At 36.4% G+C, this 21,278-nt stretch overlaps 1 protein-coding gene and 1 long non-coding RNA gene across 3 annotated transcripts in view; one reads left to right on the top strand and one right to left on the bottom strand.

Annotated features, from left to right (window-relative positions):
* The window catches only part of UBE3C (ubiquitin protein ligase E3C), a 71,696-nt gene that overhangs the window by 41,678 nt on the left and 8,740 nt on the right, over window positions 1–21,278 (top strand). For both annotated transcript variants that reach the window (XR_002862259.2, XM_023921917.2), the window contains exons 17-20: window positions 716–848; window positions 1,601–1,848; window positions 13,558–13,770; window positions 21,003–21,191. Coding sequence is in view for 1 of the 2 variants with exons in the window: in XM_023921917.2 (XP_023777685.1) it covers window positions 716–848; window positions 1,601–1,848; window positions 13,558–13,770; window positions 21,003–21,191 (783 nt within the window). In the remaining variant the exon portion in view is untranslated. The remainder of the gene's footprint in view (window positions 1–715; window positions 849–1,600; window positions 1,849–13,557; window positions 13,771–21,002; window positions 21,192–21,278) is intronic.
* Window positions 909–9,694, bottom strand: LOC147655990 (uncharacterized). Its single transcript, XR_015279716.1, has 2 exons — window positions 7,243–9,694; window positions 909–4,936 (listed from the first exon to the last, which is right to left on the bottom strand). It is a non-coding gene; the product is annotated as an uncharacterized LOC147655990 (long non-coding RNA).

Raw genomic sequence — 21,278 nt, 5'->3', positions numbered from 1 at the left:
TAGAGGGAATATTATTATACATTGGGCAACCCCCTCCCATGCCACATCTTGGCATAGAAGCACAGTTAGCTACAGTTACCCTTCAGGGGAACAGATTCCTGTTGGGAAGATTTGAAATTGGACAGTGTTAAGCCCAATTTGTACTTCACCTGGCATAATTGCTTTGAATTTTTATGATGTTCTGGTTCTTTTTTTAATATGGCAGTAATATCCATGATTTTAGCCTGAATTATTTTTTCACTGCTTATGGAAGGGGAACTAGTACCTATTTTCTTATTACTGAGAATGTTCCTCAGCATTTCAAACAGCAACAAAAAATTATTTACCGGTATTGAGAATAACTTCTGTGTGTGTAAAATACTCATGGGACTTTTTTCCTTTGTTTTTGAATACTTTGCATTTCAGAGCTCTGAAAGTTAGGGAGAGGAAACTGGAAGCACTGGCACAATGTCTGCAGATGTGCCTCTTTATGTAGAGAGAACTGAGGATGGTATCTTAGCACAGAAAAGTTCTTCGCATTTCTGTCCCCCTCCTTCCCTTCCAGGGGTCTCGGCTCTGTATTAAGTTTCTGCAGCTCAATGAGAGAGAAGACAAATCACTTGAAAGTGAGTGCCAGAGGCAGCTCAGAGGACAGTAACAGTAGTGAATAACCATCTGATGTTGAATATTTAGATCTGCACAATTATGTGATTGCTCTTTTCACTCATTTTAACAGATTTTTCAAAGACTGATCTATGCTGATAAACAAGAAGTTCAAGGAGATGGGCCATTTTTGGATGGAATTAATGTCACTATCAGAAGAAATTATATTTATGAAGATGCTTATGATAAGCTTTCTCCTGAGAATGGTAGGTTTACAGTTATCAGCTTGTTATAACACTTCATTGTTCTTACCACGTAGTTCTATATTTGTTTATTTGACTGGTATGCTATAGGTGTATCAGCTCTGAGATGTGAAAGTTCTTAAAAGTTAAATTTCCTTGTTTTTTACAGAAGTAATTCTCACCCATATTCTTTATGATTATTACAGCCTAAATAATCTCTTTACAACCTATTTTTATGGTGCTTTTATTCCCATTTGCTTATCCACATAATTTTAATTTGTATATTTTTCTATGTAATTCATTAGATATTATCTGCTTTGGTAATCTTTGCCAACAAATACATATGGACTGAACAGGATTTTCTAGGTACAGTGTGTCTGATAATAGTGCAGGGCTCTGTTTAATGATGGGATGTAGTACTATGAATTTTACTACATTGAATTAAATCACATGTTCGTGTGAATCTTAAAATATTTTATATAAATAAAATTTTCAAGTTATTCCTGAGTTTCTTTTAAATATTTTGTAGGATTTTTTTCTTCCCCTACCTATGGTCTTATCCCCTTCTGTTTTTTACAAGTCTTAAAACAAGACTTTTTCTACCAAGTGAGTGTTTCACAAACTGAATATTCCAAAATTCAAGCCAGCAGTAGGAGTTCTGCTGCTATTTACTAGGTCAGTTTTTATTCTAGCATATATAGTTTGTGTGTAGTTACATGTGTTTTTATGCATACAGAACTGAGGCAGACAATTGCATTTGTCTCGTTTCTCTGCAGAACCTGACCTAAAAAAGCGCATTCGTGTTCACTTGCTTAATGCACACGGCCTTGATGAAGCTGGTATTGATGGTGGTGGAATTTTCAGAGAATTCCTGAATGAACTCCTCAAATCAGGATTTAACCCCAATCAGGGTTTTTTTAAGACCACCAATGAGGGACTGCTTTACCCTAACCCTGCTGCACAGATGCTCGTTGGAGACTCATACGCCCGACATTACTACTTCCTTGGAAGAATGCTTGGAAAGGTAAAATCAGTGTTCTGTAATACAAAGCTAAAGCAGTAATGAAATTACTCAGTGATGTTTTTTTCTGATTAGGAGGAGTGGATGGGAAAAACAAAATATTTTCCCAGACTTGAGAGATAGTAACTTTCAGATGTTGGGTATGAACATTACTACTAAATTTCTGGTTGATTTTAATAAATTATATGCTTGGGAAGTCCAGGAAATTTGTGTTATCCTGACTGCCAGTTGAGCAAAGTTTGCATATGTTTGCTTCTGTGTGCATCCTCATGCTTAAGGTTAAGTTGATTGAAATCACCAGCTCTACTCTGCATGTAGTGATTTTCAACCTGGAGCTTTTAGGAATATGACTGCAGTTGCATTTCCCTCATTTGGAATACAAGAAATGAATGTTTTAAACAGTTGTATGAGGTATGCAATTCTTGGTAGCATTTAAAATTTGCCATCGGCATTTGCCATATTTAAGAGCCACATGCAAATTACTTTTCACAAATTCTGTTTGGTGTTTTGTAGATTTTGCATATTTCTTGAGTTTTAGTGCTTGATAATTTGGTGATATGAATGTTCAAAGGCTAATAGATGCTTGTTGAGCTAGATGAAAAATGAAGGGCGAGGAGCAAGGAGAGAAACCATTACAAACATTAATTACATTCAATTTTCTTTTATGGTCAGGTTTAATACTGAGGCTATTTCATTCTAAGCACTTGAAATAATTTTTATAAAGCTAATAATTGTGAAACAAAATTTGGAATACAGATTCCATTTCAGAAAAAAAAAAAAAAGTATTAACTGCTACTTAGCTGTCTAATACTGAAAGTATTGAAAATATAAAAAGTCACATTTAACTGCCTGAAGTATTTTGGAGACTAAAATCCTGCTGCTGCCTTGCAGTGAGGTTTGATGTGCAGTTGGATGTCTCTGTAGTGTAGCTGGAAGCAGTTTCAAGGGATGTTGTTGGCAAACAGTGAATTGTTGAAACAGTGCTGTGCTTGGGAGTTGCCAGTCAACTGATATAAATAAAGCTGCCTCTTTGTAAGCAAATTCCTTGCTCATGCACCCTAGCTACTGCCATATCCAAACTTCTTAAATAATGGAAATTAAGAAATTGGCCATTTCAATAAATAACCTTTGAGTGATGTTTCCACTCCTGTTGGGAGATGGATTCACTACTAATACAATAGTTGGTAATTATGTCTGATACTACATATTCAAGCTTCATTTTCTTTCTGCATGTATAGGTTTTTGGAGTGGGATAGCAAATAGTTGTGGTATTGTTAAGGAAGTACCTTCACCACAAAAATGTTTTGTGTATATCTAGGAAGGAGGCAGGGTTCAGCTGTCACGAGAAGTTTGAAACATTATTTTAAAAAAAAGATTGTAATTTTGAGTCTTCAGTTTCCTCTGTCAAAACAACACATTGCCTTCTGTAATTGAATTTCAGATATTAGCATAGAGACAGAAGTTGCAAAATGTGTTTTATCTCACAGAGTACTACAAGTAAAGTTGTTTGTCTTTTTAAAATCAGAGAATCTATTATTTAACATTTTGAAAGCATAAATTGTTTTTGTATTTGCAGTATGTTTAGATAAGGTAAGAATTGACAGTGCTACTTAATAATTACCCTTGCCCAGGTGCACAGACACCTTTTTAGTAGTGTATTTAGAGACTTGATGAATTAAACAGAAAGATAAGGCACGACCACACTATTCAAAACCTGCCAGCATTGTGATCTTGGTTAGGTTATTGAATTCCCACTCATCTGTTTTCAAAAATGTGTCCATTTTATGCTTTGCACAGGGCTATTTGAGAGTAATAGTGAGTTATTAAAAGCCCCTTTGCAAACAAAATAGATATAATGCAAAGGAAGTAATTTGGCATCTGCAGCAATTTCTTATTTGTGGAAACCAGTAGGTAAAGAGTGCTGCCACCGAAAACTCTCACGTAAGAAGCTTTGATGTTATCAGAAAACAAATACATTAAAATATAATAATTTATAGAAATTCTCTGTCTCTTAGTAACCACTTCATACTGGTATCCAAATGCATTTAACTTTCAGCACCACAAAGTTACACCTAATTCAATTTTTCTTCTCATTGGGAAGTTTCTAACAGCTTGGCATCTTCTTTGTTAATTAGTCAGTTCAGAAGCAGAAACATCTGAAAATTTAAAACATATCTTGAAAAATGGCACATCAGAAAATATAAATCATTTTAATGCTGAATAAATTACTGACTTTTGCGTGTATTTTTCTAGTTAATGAAGAAATTTAAATCTGTGTACAAAATGCATAGCTTGTTCATGCAGCTTTTGTAGTCACTGGATGAGCAAAAGGTCTTGTAGAAATAATACCGTGTGATCATGTAATTGCATATATTGTCTGAAATCATCCTTAAAATAAAAAAAAACAACCAGAAATGAGTTTGCTTAAACAGCAGCTACTCAAACACTTCCAAAGTTTACATTTCTCAACTGTCAGTGACTTTACTCTGAAATGTAAATATTACCTTAGCACTGGTGCCTTTTAAGCATTTTCCTTTCTTTTCCTTACAAGTTAAAGCTCAGCTTGCTGTGCACACCTTTGGTGAGAGTCTCCTGCTGCCAGAGGGGTTAGGAACTTGAACCTCTCAGTGGTGCCTGCTGGAAGCACAGCTGGGACCCTCTGAGTCCCAGGCTTTGCTTGAGGGCCAAGGCTGTCCTGGGCTGTCAGGAATGCTCAGGCAGAGCTGCTCTAGCCCCAAATCCTCTCTGGAAAGTGAAGTTTTCTTGTCCCAAGTGGTGTCCAGAAGGGTGGATAGTCCAGATGATGTGATCCTTTTGCTCTCCTGGTAGTTTTGGGCTGTGGGTAGGCTTCTGGTTCCACTTCCTTTCTACATGCATTAGTTGTTGTTCTGGCTGCACCAAAAATCTCCCCACGTGCAGACTCTGCTGCTGCAGGTTTGGCAGTGTAGTGGGATTTGCTCAGGAGAACACAAAAGGTGCTTTTTTTGTCAGGCTGTCAAGAAACAACAAAGCAAGGAAATTTGGAAGCAACACCTGAGAATATTAAATGAGGGTTTTCTCCATGATGATTCTTGAGTGGTGTGCTGCAAACCTGAAAAGAGGGAAACACCAGTTAACCATCCAGCTGAAACAGTGCTTGGTAGAACAGTGATGGAGAATTAAAATTTGGATTTCACCATGTTCTGACCTAAACTCAGTCTAATATGCACCATATTTCTCCATTTCCAGTTTACATTTGCATTTATTCAATGATGTTACTGTGACAGATGTTATGGAAAAGGACATTATTTGCATTTGGAATTCTTTGACATCAAGCTGCTAATTCTTAGGAAAATTTACTTAAATTTCATGAAGTATCAGCATTAGATAAAGAATATGGCAGGAAATCCATAGATAGACTAGTATGATAATTTTTATGGTTTCCTCTTCTTCCCTTTTGACATAAACCTGCTAGTTCTTGCATTTATTTTGTTTTGCAGTGACTGTTTTTGCATGTTAAACAGACTGACTCTGACAGTAGAGATTTTTGTATAATACACTCAGTGTCTTTGAATTTACTGAATTCTACCACCTCTTATTCCAGAATATTAAATACCAGTTGTGAGTCACACATTCATGTTGCTGAAGAACATCTATTTTTGAAATATAATATTAAGCCCCCTTTTCTAAGCAATAGAACCTGCAGTCCTTGGAAGACACTAAGGTTTTCTGAAAAGATTTAGATTTATTTTGCCAAGACCCAGCTTCTGTCATAAATGATTGGGAAAGCAATATGGAGAACAAAATGACTTTTGAGTTGTTTTGAATTGAGTCCTTTGTGGAATCAAGTGAAGAAGTTTCATAGACGAGGCAGGAAGGATTGAGAAAAACTAACATTATAATAATAACTAGCGTTATTTTGATGGTGGATACAATCTAGGTTTGGTTCTTTGACCATTAATTTTAATGGTATATAGGAGGTCAGTAATTTACATGGACTTGTGGATATTATATTGATGAAAGTCAGAGTTCATTTTCCTATGAGTTTTTGTAGTTTACTAATTTAAGATCTAACAGACTGTTCTTTGCACATATCTAAATGTTATTAAATATATATAATTGGAAAAAAAGAGTTATAAAAAAGTCCTTGGTTAAAATGAAGGTTTAGAAGAGCAATAGTAGATCAAATACAGATTTTATAAGTGTGGGATCTAGTTATTGATTATTTTTCTCTGTATTAGAGAGTGTGCCTTATGGTTACTGATTGTAACTTTGAATAGTATGCCTTTCTGGAAGGTACAATTCTAAGATGAGCAGTGTCTGTAGAATCCCTTCTGCAGAAAAACTAAAGTAGTTCTTAATCATTCTCAGGCTTTATCTGAGTATTGAACCAGGGGAGTCTATTCACAGCAAGATCTGCATTAAGTCCTAAACTCTTAAATTATAGATAAGCTGCACATATGGAGTCAAAACATTGAAGGAAACGTTCCTAATAACATATTTGAGTGCTGTTTGTGCACCAAAAGCTTGTGGAAAGAAAATAAAGCAAGAAAACTGCGCAATGAGAACTGAGTTTCACATACTTGATTATTTGGTGGGATGGTGTGTCAAGCACTGCACTGCCACTCTGACTGTTGGAGGGTGGGGTTTTTTCCTTCTGATTTTTAGACTGCCCTTTCCCTTTTCTTATTGTTCACTTAATTAGACCCACTTTGGCTTGGTTTAAATCAGTATATGCTTAATTGGTTTGTGCTGCAGCCACAGTTGATACTAGTAGTACCTGGAATGGTAGGTATGGGATTGGTGATACTGATACAAAGAGGAGGTAATTGGTATAAACTCTTTGTTTTATTAATTTCAGTTACCTCACACATGATTTTGTAGATTCAGCATTTTGCTTAAAAGCAAATTAGCTGATGATCATTTGTCTTAGGAAGTCCTGAATCATCTGATATGGAATCAAAACAGGAATTGACCGTAGAAAGTGAGTGGCATGGTCCTTTAATAATAAACTTACAGTGTGGAAACACAATCCTGGGAGAGCAGAATTGATACCTTATGGAAGTTATTTCATGATTTATGAATGCAGATGTAAACTAATCAGAATTTATTTTCTGACACAGATCTTCAGCTTGACAATTCCTTTGTGTACTGCTGCATTTAACAAAACCAATTATCTTTTGATTACAAATAGCAGTGTTAGTAGTAACCTTGTAAATATATGTCTAGTGCTAAAAGACTACTGAAATGTGGTATTTTAACTCTAAATCTTGAGGGAGGAAAAGTGTTTATTGATGGATTGTGATATTTATTGGGTCATAATGTATTTAAATTTTCTTTAATGCATATGTTAGTGATTGTTTACCGTGATAAAGTGCATAGAGGTCTCTGCAAGGAGTTCTGCATGGAAAGAATTACCTCATGTCAGTGGTCACTTCTCAATTAAAAGTTCCATTAGCAGATGATTCCTGCTTCTGGTTTGTGTACTGATTGCATTTTATTGCCTCTAAATCAGGTTCCTAGACAGGGAATAAATAAACAGTTAGAGTGTGTGGTAATGGTATCCTGATCTTTTTTCACAGTTAGGAACACCTACGTCCATTTCAATCAGTTAGGTCTGGAATATTTACTGAAATTCTTAAATTGGTTTGAGCTTTAAAAATTGCTAGTTTCACTGCTATTAAAATACAGATCTATCTTAGAAGCAAATCCAGGGGTTAGGTATGTAGTATTAAGTGTTTCACTATGTAAGAAGATTAAACTTAAGTAAGGAGGAGATGTTTTTCTTCTACCTTCAATTCTTCCTAAGTTACATTTAAATTTGAGACAAGAAAAATCTATTATGCCTTTGGTGGAACTTTAGTAATGAGTGATAACTATCACTTATCCAGTGCATCCACAGATATCTGTAGTGCTTTCCTCTCTCATCCCTCAAAACCCCCCAAATGACATCGATAGCAATTTATATCCTAATTATGACATAAGTTACAGAGGTAGCTGTTCCTATTAAATGAGAAAGTATCAAGCTGATGAAATGGTAGTTTTCTGCATGTGCTGGCATTTCTGAAGCACTCTGTTTTGGTAATAAATGTTAATGTAATTAAAGACATCCTAAATTCCTAGAATAAAAATACTAGCATGACCTTTCATTTTTAAATTAAAAATTAACTCAAGGTTATTAAAGAGGATATTGATATTATTGATGATACTGATATTATTGATATGATCCAGTGAAGTAGTTGGGAATGGATCCTTACATTTTCCTGGTCCTGTGCTCATGAGTTAGGAGTTTGGTCTGTGCTGCCACACCCCTGTCATCCATTTCAGAGATTTGCACCAACTGCAGCACCTGAGTCTTGCAACACCAAATCTCTGAAACTTCTATGAACTTGTACTTACTGGCCTTCAAATTCCCATTGAGTGGGAAATGTGAAGTAAAACCAATTTACAAGAGGCATTTTCTATAAAATTAATAAAAATAATTCTAAAATCTGATGATATTCACACTGTTGCAAGGGCTGTTAAAGCTTGGAGAAGCCAAATTACAGGCAACAAGCTGTGGAATTTTGGACTCCTGTTCTTTTAAAAGACAGAAAAAAGGCAAGCTATTTTCACAGTAATATAGGGAAGATAATGCACCAGATTTTCCATTACTATGGTGATACATATGCATCTAGACATCTGCTATTGCTCAGAGGCTTGGGAACAGTGACTTAGAGCTCCCAGGTAACAGGACACATTGCATTGAGACACACACCTAGGAGAAATGGTTGTTTTACCAAAATGGTTTTAGAAACAATGTAATTTGGGGTTTGTTCACTTTAAAGCACATTATTAAGTATATATTAAGAAATTATTTCATCTAGAGATTGCTGAATGTTAGCTCTAAAAATTCTTCAAAAATATGAGTACATGTTCATTTTAATTTAACTTAAATTTTTAGTTTAATCTTTTTCATTAGGGTTGAAAAAACTCTGCTGCCCCCAAAGGCTTTGTGAGTGTGATGAGATATTTCTAGGATATAAATAATAAGGTAGAAGGAAGTTCTAATGGTTTTGCTATTTTTCGATCATTTTTATTAATGGTTCTGTTACAGCTTTGAAGATCTATTGCACTCTGTAAGTGCTAAGTATTATTTAATAGTAACTGTTTAAAATTACGGAAATAGAAAGGGTTATGGTCTTGGAGGCTGATTATGGAAATAACTGAATTTAAGTCTGGTCATTTATTGCCTTATCCCAAAAGCAGTGCATCTTTCTAGGGATATGACTTTAGCATTGTTTTGCTTTAAAATACAGATCTGGGTTGTGAAGGATTAATGGAAATTAGAAGCACTGACAGATTGTTTTTCTTAAGGGAGATTTTAGTTTAAATAATAAATGAGAGAATTAGTTGTAGACCTGAAAGTGTAAGTAAAGGCTCTAAAGCTGCCTTACAAGGGAGGGAAGTTTAATTAGTTCATCTATTAATTTGTTTACGCATTTTGGACCTCATTCAGCACATTGTGGTGCTGTTGTAACCTCTGCTGTGTATAGCTAGTCTGGCTGAAATGACTCTAATACTTACATTTTGTCCAGATTTAAAACATGGTGTGAAATCTTTTCTTTCTGAAGAGCAGTTTCCTAAATCTTGGGGTCATACCTGAACAATACCTTGTGTGACTACATAGTATTTAAATGATACCTTGGTAATTACCATCTCTTATCCCTGTCAGGCTTATTCTTATTTTGTTGAAAGAAGAAAAGTCCTCATTGTCCACAGAACTGTCATCCTTCTCTTTTTGACACTATGTAGAGCTGTCCTTCAGCCCAGATCTTTCTTCCATAATACATTACAGATACTAATTGCATGCCTGTATTCTGAAGGGTGCTTGCCTTAAAGAACTGTTTCTTGTTCCTCCACATCACAGATGTGTAGTGAGTGCATTCAGTATATTTGTGTCTGAGCATCATACTTGTCATCCCTTCAAATGCCCACACTGTGATCTGTGTCACCAGACTGAGTAAAGGCCAGTCCCTGTAGCAGTCAATTACTGTGGAACTATACTGTAATCACAGGTAGCTGAGATTGTTTAAAAGAGGAACAACAGACTTCAGACAGTGTGTGAAGTGAAAACTTATTAACCACAGTAGGCTTTCTGTTACTTTGGTGGTTTTTAATATTCTGGTGTATTCTGCAGGCATTCACACAAAGGGGGAGACAGGTGGGTGAAGTTATTTTTACTGAATGCTACCTTTTCTGAAGTGAAATAATTGCTCCTGGCCTATTAACCAGAAAAAAAACCACCCCACCTTATTTTAACCATCTCTTCAGATTTGTTACTAAAATATAACTTTTTTTTTGTTTAGTCATTTCAGAAACTTGTGAAAGAGTGAGAGTACTTGAAGTTGGAGAAGATACTAGTTTTAAAATAAACATTGGTTAAGCTTGCTGGCTTTGGTCTCCTGAAGCAGTATATGAACAGAAAGCTCTGATTTAGCCAAACAGAAGTAGACATCTCTGTCCAAGAGCAAGCCAGTTTCTCCCATCAGTGTTGTTGCTGATTTGCTGTGAGAGGAAGGAAGAGGACAAGTTGTGTGTGGAGAGCACGACCATATATTGTATTAAAGGATCATATAAGTATACTCTAATGATGCAGCTTCACGCTGCACTGATTAATCTGGCAGCTGCTTTCCTCTGGTAGAGGTGGTCACCATTCCCTTGCCTATTGCTGACGCTGGGCTCCTGCCTCCTTGATGCTGATGTTGCAGAAAGCCAGTTCAGAGAGTTCAGACAGGCAAAAACCCAAGCTTAAAATAGGGTAACTTAGAGTTCCCCAAGGCAGTTCAGTGTGGAAAAAGAAGGAAGGAGAGAAGTCTCCCTCTTGGCAATTAGATTAACTTTAGTAAGAAAAGTCCCCATCAGGGTGGGCTTCCATGGGCAGCTGGCAGCTCCAAGGTTGTGCTCCTAGTGAAACAAATGATCCTGCAGTTCTCACCCCGTTTCAGCCATGGCTGTGAGCTGGATCTTACTCTAATTTAAAAGAAGCTTCAGTGTCCATACTGTGGCCACCAACACCCACCCACCCTGCAAACCCCAAATCCCAACAGCCCAAACAAAGCATAGCACAAATAATGTGCAATTATGAACCTTATTCAGGTTGTAAGGACCTCTGCTGTACAACTGCTCTGCTTGCAGACAAACTCAGGGGAATCAGCAGCTGATTGGTTTCAATGCCTTGGCAGGAATGTGTGGAAATTACATTTTTTAGCAACAACAGGTAGTTTGGTCAGTGTATGCTGACTGAGAAACAGAAAGGTTAGATGGAATCCAGAAAATAAAGTTACAGTTTATTTACTCATATTGTACACAGCATTTCTCAGCATCTCTGCCTGGTGCTGGGGCTGTAATGGTGGCATTCACCTCTTTGAAACAAAACCAGAGTTCATCATGACTTTATTCACCATAGTTTTAGTGCATTTTTTATTAAACTTTATTAGGATAGCTTGACTTTCAAACTAATTAAAATACTACTGTTTGTCTTCTTTCCAAAAATACTTTATTTTGAATATTGCAATCACTTAGCTAATAGAAGGAGTAATTAAAGTTATTCTCAAGTTGCACAATTTAGTTTATTTAAAAATGCTTTATATAGTTTTTAGATGAAGTTATAAATGTTCACTTTGGAACTACCTTAAGATTAATAGTGATGCATTTGAAATGCATTATTTTTTTATTGATTCTTAATGTAGTAAATTACTGAAGTTATTTGGCAGCAAACAGAAATAGCCAGTGATGTTGTTCACATTTATTTTCCTGATAGCATCACAATTTGCATTAATTGCATTGCAGCTGCACTCACTTATATTAAAAAGCTTCTACCATAATTAATCCTTTTTATTTCAAATCATTTTGGCACAATTTCTAGCAATAAACACTCATAAAAGACAGACACTTGAAAAATAGCATACAAGTTTCTTCAATATACCTATTGCTGTTTTTTCCTGACAAGGAATTATTGATAGGCTTCTAGGATCAAGTGTTGCAAGTGGTGAAGACTTAAGACCAGTTTGAAAAATGCTAAGTGGATTATTTTGCATAAAAAATAGACAGGTTTTGAATTTGTGTAATTAACCTGTGTTTAGAAAATACCTTGATTTATGTCTACATTTGTATTTCAGTTGCATACATTATGGAAATTTAATTTATAATCCATTTAGCTGATGTGATCATAGTTTTTAGTGCTATCATTTATTAGTCCTTGTATATTAAATGCTCTAAAGGCTTAAACCTGCCTTGTGTAAAAAATTACACCTCTGCATTTACATTTTATGAGTCATAGATGGAATTCCATTTTAAATTCGGGTAGCTTTGATATATTTAAGGAATTACAATAGCTTTATTGTTACTAATGCAGGAACAGCAAACAGTGACCTTACACATTGCAAATTAATGATTTATCCCTCTAGTTTGCTTTTAAAGTCAACTATACAAATGAGGATTTTGACTTCTACACCTTGAATAAATCATATGGCTCTAAATATAAAGCCCCCTTTGGCTTTGAACTCGTTATTCTCAGGTTTTTTTGCAAGGTCTAACTCACCTCATAGAAAAACGTTCTTTCAAAAGTTTAAGGAATTGCGTATATTTTTCTTAAAGTCTTTGTTGGAATATCATTGAATGATTAGAGCTACATCTATTTGTCTTTTTTCAGTTTTGGATTTTTTTACCCTCAGTGGGATTCCTTCTCTAAGCTTGCAGCAGATTATGGAGGAATTAAGCAACACTGCTCTTGGGGAGTTAAAAGGGAGCAAACAATGATGTTACAATGATGTTATGTTGGTTATGCTGCCTTTTCTGATCAGCCTGACAGTGATATTAATGTTCTGTAAAGATTCAAAAAGTTGGTACTGACTTAATAAAAAATATTGCAAAGATAACTGTGCATTTCATGGAAATGTGCTCATACAGTAGATGAACCTAGAATGGTGTTGCTAAAGTTTGAAAATTCTTGAGGATAATTTGAAGTTGCAGTCAAAATACATCTTTTGTGAGTGCTGCAAATGTAGGTCAGGTATGTGTTTGGTTCAGTAATTTTTTGACATCTGTAGCAGTGTCAAGCATAGAAAGGATTGGACCTGTGATACAGTCTGAGCTGCTAAACTCTTGGCTTGGAAATGAAGATGTTTTGATTAGAGCAGTAGAATTCACCAAAAATGGGACTCAGCAATGAGTCTGTATAATATGCACAAGATAGTTTTTATTAGTTTTAAATGTACTGGATTTACAGAATTATTTTTAAGGGGATGAGGGGGGTGACAGTTCTACATGTAGTGATTGATATGAATGGAATAATACTGATTGTGGTGGTGCTAATGGAAGTAGAGATGTAACTTTCTTGTAAGACATTCTTGATGTAGTTGCATTGTCCTTTAGCAAACATTGCTTTTCCTGAAAATCTGCAATTTGTATAAGAAGAGTAATGACAGATAAGCAATGACCTGATTTTAAATTGCATCATAATTAATTTGTGATATGTGAGACCTTGATATTTCACAACAATATTCATATTTCAAATTTCAGATGAATATTCTTAAATTTATGCAGCATCTGAGCTATTTCAATGCCAGAAGAACCTACTCAGGCACCAGATTAACACAGAATTACTCAAGATGAGAAGTAGACAATAACCTTCTGAATTCCTTCATGTACAACAATAAAATCTGATGTGCTTTTAATTGCTTTGTTTTTCAGGCTCTTTATGAAAATATGCTGGTGGAGCTGCCATTTGCTAGTTTTTTCCTCTCAAAATTACTAGGGACAAGTGCTGATGTCGACATTCATCATTTAGCTTCACTAGACCCAGAAATGTACAAAAATTTGCTTTTTCTCAAGAGTTATGAAGGAGATGTGGAAGAACTTGGACTAAACTTCACTGTGGTAAATAATGACCTTGGGGAAGCGCAGGTAAGAATGGCTTTGATTTTTTTTTTTCTTTTATCTATGACAGAGGAATCTTTACTGTCCTTACTAATTAACTTTTTAATTTAAATGTGATACGAAATAACTGTTAAAGGTGCTGTGAGGCATGAGTTTGAATGCTGACTCAATATTTGGAGTAGAGAATAACTGTGTACTTAAAAAAACATTTTGATGATTAATTAAAGGTAAACTGCAGTGATTATTTTCTAACAGTTATACATATAAAGTTCTATTGCCTGAGAATGTTTCTTGAACAAAAATGTCACTTCCTCAATTGCACATGTAATATTAAAAGTAAGAAGCAAAATTTAGATTATATGTAAACTACAGAAGTACTGCCTGGTTTTAAATTGCAGTTAGCTGTTTTAGAGGTTTTAAATAATAATAACAACAACAACAACAACAACAATAATAATAATAATAATAATAATAATAATGATGATGTTAGTAAAGACCCTTTTATTGTGAGATAAGCATTGTCTCCCTTACCTGTAATTTTCTAAGGAAGAGAGCTTGAAGTTTGACCAACCTTAATTTATTATTTTTTTTTAATCCTTGCCCTTTTTTTTAAGGGTTGAGATACCAGATTAGTCAAAGGTGATAAATGGTGTTCAGTGCTTCTGAAAAGTAGTTACTTAAGTCCTTAAATCTAAATTTTTAACACAGTTGCACCATGTAATTTGATTACAGCTTTTATTTGCTCAGTGTACTAGTACTACCATAGTAGAAAATAAATGTCACTAGAGCTCTAAAAGCCTGCCTTAGGATGCTAATGCAGGTTACCTCCTAGGTTACCTCCTAGGTAAAGTCTTCTGTTATGCTTCCTTTTTCATTTTTGAGAATTTAAAATTGAGGATTTCAAATTTACACTTGATTATGGCATATCATTGGATGAGAAAAGTAGACCTGACCACACTGTGATGAGCAGCAGCATCTGGAATTCAGCTTCCTCTCGTGAGGAAGAAACAGAGATTCCAGAAGGGGGTGAGCAGCACTCTGGGGTTTGCTGCTCAGGGAAATGTGCACATCTCCAGCACAGTAGCACCACTGAGATGCAGTAACTTGGCCTGGAAATTCGTAGCTTGAATTCTCTACTGCTGTTTAAGTCATAACAAGTTTGCTGGCCAAGACTTCTGCTTGAACAGTGTCAGGCTTGGATTTTATCTTACTCTTCTGTATCAATTTCCTGCCATTTTGGAAGATTCTAAAATTTGGATTGCATTAAATTTTAAAACAGTACCTTCAGATTTGGGGTTCCTAAAGCATACTAAAGGGGAGAGGCAACTGATGTAAGTAGTGTTGAATATTAAACATGTACCATATGTCATTTTCCTCCCTGGACTACACTCCCAGTATGAAAATATCTGACCTGCACTCTCTAGAAAATAACTCAAACACTTGAGATAAAGATGTGATCCAGAGGTACCCAAAAGCACATTCTTAGAGTGCCTGCTCAGGTACCGTGTGCTCTGCGTGGCTGGTGCTGAACTGGGGTCTGTAGCAGCCAGAGGTTGGGTTCTGGGGGGCAAACCACACCAAATGGCAGTTTCCAGTATTACCAGTTATTTACCAATTATCAATAATCCAGTATTACCTGGGATTTTTAACAATGGGAGGAAAGTCTGAATTCTAAAACTGTTTATTTAACTCTGCTTAAAGTAATAGCTTTGTTGGTCACAGCTAACACAAATCCAGTTTAATATCTAACTAAAATGAGGGCTATAGCTGCTGTTTTCAAGACTTCTGATTTGTAGTTGTTTGGCATAACTTCAGAAGGAAGTTTTAATATATTAGTGAGTTACTGAGTGACTAGATGAAATGTAAGTTAAAATAAATATTCTGATGCTGATTTGCTGTTTTTATACTTGAAAAGAGAACATTTAACCATGAGGTATCGTCCATCTTTTTATGAGGCTCAGTACATGTTAGTGTAGTTCAACAGAATCCTTTGGTTCTTGTCACTGTCTTCTGCCTTTCAATGCAGCAAGTGTCTTTTTATACTTCATTTCATTACTTTAGTAAACCTCATATGGATAAAGACATTTTGTCTGCTATTTGACTTGTAACCATTGCATACTAATTGACTGTGCCAAGGTAAGGCTAATTCACTTTGGGAAAAGAGCTTAATTTGCACTCTTTATGTTGAATGTACATTATATGTAGTTTTCAGCTAAACAGCCACTTTAGTGTTTAATGAATTAGTGCCTAATAAATGCATCATAAATCTATCATTGTAAATAGCTGTCCTCATGACAGTGTCCATCCACCAATTGTGGCACAAAAGCATTATCTGCAATGAAAGACACATTCAAAAGGGGCTCTATTGCCTCTGTCAGTAGTAGAAGGTAGAAATTCTATTATCAGTGTATTGATTCCAATCCTGTAATGTGCTTTTAGACCCCATTAAACTATTGTCAAAGTGCATTCACCAGAAGTTGAAAAAGGTACTTAATAATTTGCACATTAGACCTGCTAATTAGGGGAGCTATGCCATCAACATATCTTCCAACCCCAAATAGCTTTTGATAAAGATCTATCTAATGCAGTGATACCAGCCTGCATTTCAGCTCTTGGGTCTCCTGCAGAAAATGGTGGCAAAGTTTCAGAGGAGGTCAGCCTGTGGTTACAGGTCTGTATATTGATTTAATTTTTCCTTCTGTCTTGTAGATGAGATGGTTATGAAAAGTCTGTAAGAATAAGGTTAGCAAATTCAAGAAAATACTTTCTCAGACCTTCTTCCCTCCCCTTTTCCTGTGAGGAAGGAGAGTTTTGTAGCTGTCCAGGGCAAGAGGGAGATGCAAATACTCATTACTCTTCCTTCAGAAATGTGGGATGCTGTACTCCAGAAACTCTGTTTGAGAGTATCAGTGTCAAACACTGATACTTGAGAGTACGTGGATCACAAGTTGACTGTGACCAGAAGATTCCATAAATAAAATTTTAAAGCACAAATCCACAGATGAGCTTTTTAAACAGGTGTAAATGCCATTGCTATCACTGAAAATAGGCTGACTCACCAAAGGGGAGTTCTTTGCCTTTAAATTTCTTTGGGGGAATATTTTGAAGTCTTAAGAAGAGTTTTGAAGGTTTCGGTCTTGACAACCTCTTTACTAGGATATAGTAGCCTAGATGGATGACTTTAGAGGTTTTTTAGCAGCAAAGTAATTAAGCTGAGGCTGAGCCTTCTCAGGCAGACTCATAATACTTACAGAAAATGCATTCTTAAACATTCATATGCAATCTGATACCTGGAATTCCTGCATGAACATCTAGAAAGCAAATGACAGGGCAAGGAAAAAAAAAACTTCATTGACTTCTTTTCAAAATGAGGAAAAACTGTAGGGGTGATGTGAACAAGAGTGATCAGAAGCCAAGAGAAAAGATAAAAGATTCTTATCCTCTAGGAGTTCTTGAATATCTATAAAAGCTTTATGAAATTGCACTGGAGGTTCTGTGATTTGGAAGAGATACAAGTCTCATGTCTTCATACGGGACTTTTCTGGCCCCTTTTGGTATTTCCCTTCATTTTGAAGATGCACTTTGTGAGTAGGGAATCCAGTTTGTCTGAATGATCTGAATACTTACATAAATGATATCTATGGTTTTATTGCCTTTAGTACATGTGATTTTGATTACAAACCAAGTTAAAATGCTTTTTGTTTGTTTGAACTTAGATGTACAGGATAGAGACAGATGACACAGGGCTGCAGTTTCCTGTGGGGCCCGTCCCGGGTAACCTGGGTTATTGTCTTGCCCCATCTAGTGGCCAAAACTGGATGGATGAAAAATGAAGCTGATAAAGCATTTAAGATCTATTAAGTTGTGCTATGGCCGTTTTGGAAAGGAACTCTTCAACAATCATTCCTAACTCTTAGAATTAAGTGGGAATTCTACAATAATTCCTTTAATGCCATGAAAATACTGAGCGCATCTACCTTTACTTTAGTACTATGCTTACCAAATGTTACTGTTTTCTGTTTTACATCCTTCTTAGCCTTTTTGGAATAATGTATTTATTATTTGTGTTCTGTTATCCCTTTTGTTTTGGTCTTGGATGATACTTTGACACAAGAGTGGTAAAATTAACCTCACACTGAGTTCAGTCTCTGGAAAACCTCAGGAAATGCACTTAACTGAGTGCTGTACTTGTACCTGTGGCAGTGCAGGGCTCTTGGGACAAAGGGGAGCTAAAGAAATGTTGCTGGATCAGAAATCAAGATTTGCTACTTAAATATATATATATATATATATAAAAGGAATAATAGGATTTAAAAAAACAAACAAACCAACAAACCAAAAAACTTTGTCCTGTTTTCTAAAAATAGGAGTCAGAAAGAGTGTGACATCTTTTTTCACTTTGTTTTGCTGGAATAACTTTATGGGGAGAGAACAGCTTTTTTTTAATAGAATGAATACAGGTTTCCTGAAATCCCTAGAACATTGTGGAGCCAGTGCTTTTACAATGCAAATGTAAATTAATCTGTGTCCTGATTTCTGTTTGCTGGCTTGTAGGGAAGTTCTGACATTTTACTTCACCTAGTGCTGGAATGAATCTTAAAATACAGGAGTTTTCTAGAATGCCCTACCAGTAGTTCCCTTTGGCTGTTTTAGGAAGGAGGTCAGTTCAAGTATCTTTTAGTGTAAATACTAAGCTCAGAGAAACTGTTGTATGTACATGGAGTGATATCTATTAGTGTATTGTTGGTGACCATATTCTTAAGAGATGCTTGATGAGTTAGGTGATACAAATGTCCTTTAATGTACTTTAATGTGGCGTAATTCAGTGTGTCCATACCTCAGAGAGAGGGATTGTATTAAATGGTGTCAAAAACCCAAGGGATTCTGCAGTTCTGCAAAACAAGTGGAGAAGGTTTGTAAGTGGGCAGATAGTGAAGCATTAGTAATATTGAGGTCACAACACTGATCTCTTCATGTGGAACACCACTGGTTGCTCTGATCTTGTACAGCTAAAGAGGACAAGAATTTAAGAAATAACAGCTTTCTGGCCTTGTTAGGCTTTGTGGAAGGTATTTTATAAGAGGAAGTTAGAAAAACTTTCTTTAGTTCTGTGTAAAAGTCTCTGGAAGATTAATGAAGTTGCTGCCCATAAGTAATACATCATGGATATATTTGAGGAGAAAGGAAAGAGCCTGTTAAGCTCTTCAACACTGAAATAGGGACAATGGGTGTGAACAAACTTTACCCAATTGCCATTGGATTTGAAATGAAAATGAGAATGTTTCTTATAATAATTGGATTAATCTGATGATTAACTTTCCAGTGTCAGTAGTAAAATTACTACAGTGGGATGAACATAGCTCAGCAGTGCAGGGGCCCCTTCCCATCAGCTGTTTCCACTATGTTATGGAACATGTCCCACATTTCTATTAATATTCCATGTGGACTTTACCAGTAAAAATACCCTCACCCTCAGGCAGCCGGTGGCCCCAGGCACTGGCTGTACTCTCTGGAAAGGGTCCTTGGCTGTTTCCCATGCCAGGCTCTGCTGTGGGTGGATCCCAGAGAGAACCCTCCTGGGTCTTGTGTTCTTGTTGAAGGGAGCAAGATAATGTGTACAGGGTGTGAAATGTGTCACCTACACTGGCACCTTCCTTTTGCTTGATTCTTGCAGGAGTAGGGTTTAAGCATAATCAGTACCTGCATACAGACATGGTGGATTATTGATGAGTTTTTTTTCCTGTAGGCTCTAACAAAAGCCAGAAGCTTGCAGCTGAAGGATTAAAGTGGGAAGTAAGACATATTTTTAACACCTATTGTAATTCAGGTTGTGGTAGCTTATCAGAGAAAGTGGTAGATACTCCATCACAGGATTGCATGTCTCTAAAAATGTGCTTTAATTCATCTGTGGATTTATGGAGTTAAATCCAGGAATCTCTAGACAGAATCCTCTGACCTGTGTTATCTGGGAGGTCAGAATTCAGAGATCATAATGGTTTCTTTTGCCTTAAAGACCTATGAATCAAGAAAAAAATCTGAATGCTCAAAAGCACTGTGAATTTTTAATCAAACCATTTTGCACATTTTGCTTAGTAAAAGAACAGCTCACATTATTAGATTATTAGTGTGTTAGAAGAAAAGCTATTCATGTGTTTAATTCTCTGTGCTCTAAAGATGTCAACATTACCACATACTGAAGTGCACAGTTGGTTTAAATGCAGAAATTGCTGACTGTCAGAGTGTATAAAAAAAAGAAACCGTTTTTGGAAGAGTTCAGAAGGTGACAGTATCTCAGCTTTTCAGTTTTTTTAATTCTTCTCTTAAGTAGTCTAATAATACCTTCCAATTGGGCTGCTGCTTAACAAAATTAACCTCATGTAGTAAAGAATAGAATGTGTGAAGGCCTATAGTGTTCTAATAAGAGCTATCTTTGAACCTGGTTTATATCTTAATGCAACTACAGTATCATTAGTTTGGGGGGGTTTTCTTTTAAAATTCTGCCATACTGAGGTACCTTGGTGTGCTTGAAGTAAAAAAGTTGAGCTTTGCAGTAGAAAAACAACACTTGGTACATTCAATTAAAGTAATAAAACCAACAAACAAATCAAGCCTAAGTATGTATAACAGTACATTTTCCACAGGATGAATTGTGAATGCTAAGCATTCTGCAAATCAGGCTTGTGTCAGACTTCGTGTTTTGACTCAGGGGACATTGCTTTTACCATCAAGTGACCCTGCAGAATTCACCAGCAGCAGTTAGGGAAGAACCCAGCCAGTCAAGCACAGCTTCCCTAATCTATCTGCAAGGAGAGTGTTCTTTTGTGAGCACTGTGGTATTACAGGCTACTCTCCCTTCTGGGGCACTTAGTGAAGCTGGGGCAGGCTTGCCAAGGAGGGTATTTTCACCTCGGTTCTTGTCTGACTCGCATTGGTGAATTTGGTGTTAGAGACAGCTCCTATGGAAGAGCTCTGACTGTGCTTAATCTGCTTTCTGGTGATAAACCGTGGGGCTGTGTGATGGAGCTGCACTGGCAGCTGGAGGTCTGGGTGCACAGAATGTGCTCTTACACATAACCAGAAAAATCACCTACCTTTTAACTCCTCATAATCTTCTGTCTTCCTTTGAGGTGAATATTCCTGAGTGTATTCTAGTCAACTTCAAACGGATACATCACTTACTAGAACGTTTTGCAGCCCCATTTCACGGTTAGAGCACAGAAGTGCAGTTTGCCAGGTGATGAGAATGGCTGTGTTTGTAGGTGGTTGAGCTGAAGCCAGGTGGAAAGGACATTCCCGTCACCAGCGCCAACCGGATCGCGTACATCCATCTGGTGGCAGACTACAGGCTGAACAAACAGATCCGGCAGCACTGCCTGGCTTTCCGTCAGGGGCTGGCCAACGTGGTGAACCTCGAGTGGCTTCGAATGTTTGATCAGCAGGAAATACAGGTACTTCTGCTTACAGCTGCACAAAACAATTGCTCTAAACAGAGATCATTGCTGATTTCTGCCTCTAACCTAACGGTCTAATTTCCT

Source organism: Cyanistes caeruleus, chromosome 1 (assembly GCF_971803275.1).
Source record: "Cyanistes caeruleus chromosome 1, bCyaCae1.hap1.1, whole genome shotgun sequence".
Lineage (NCBI taxonomy): Eukaryota > Metazoa > Chordata > Aves > Passeriformes > Paridae > Cyanistes > Cyanistes caeruleus.
Note: the sequence above shows the minus strand (reverse complement) of the source record. Positions and strands in the feature narration are given on the sequence as shown.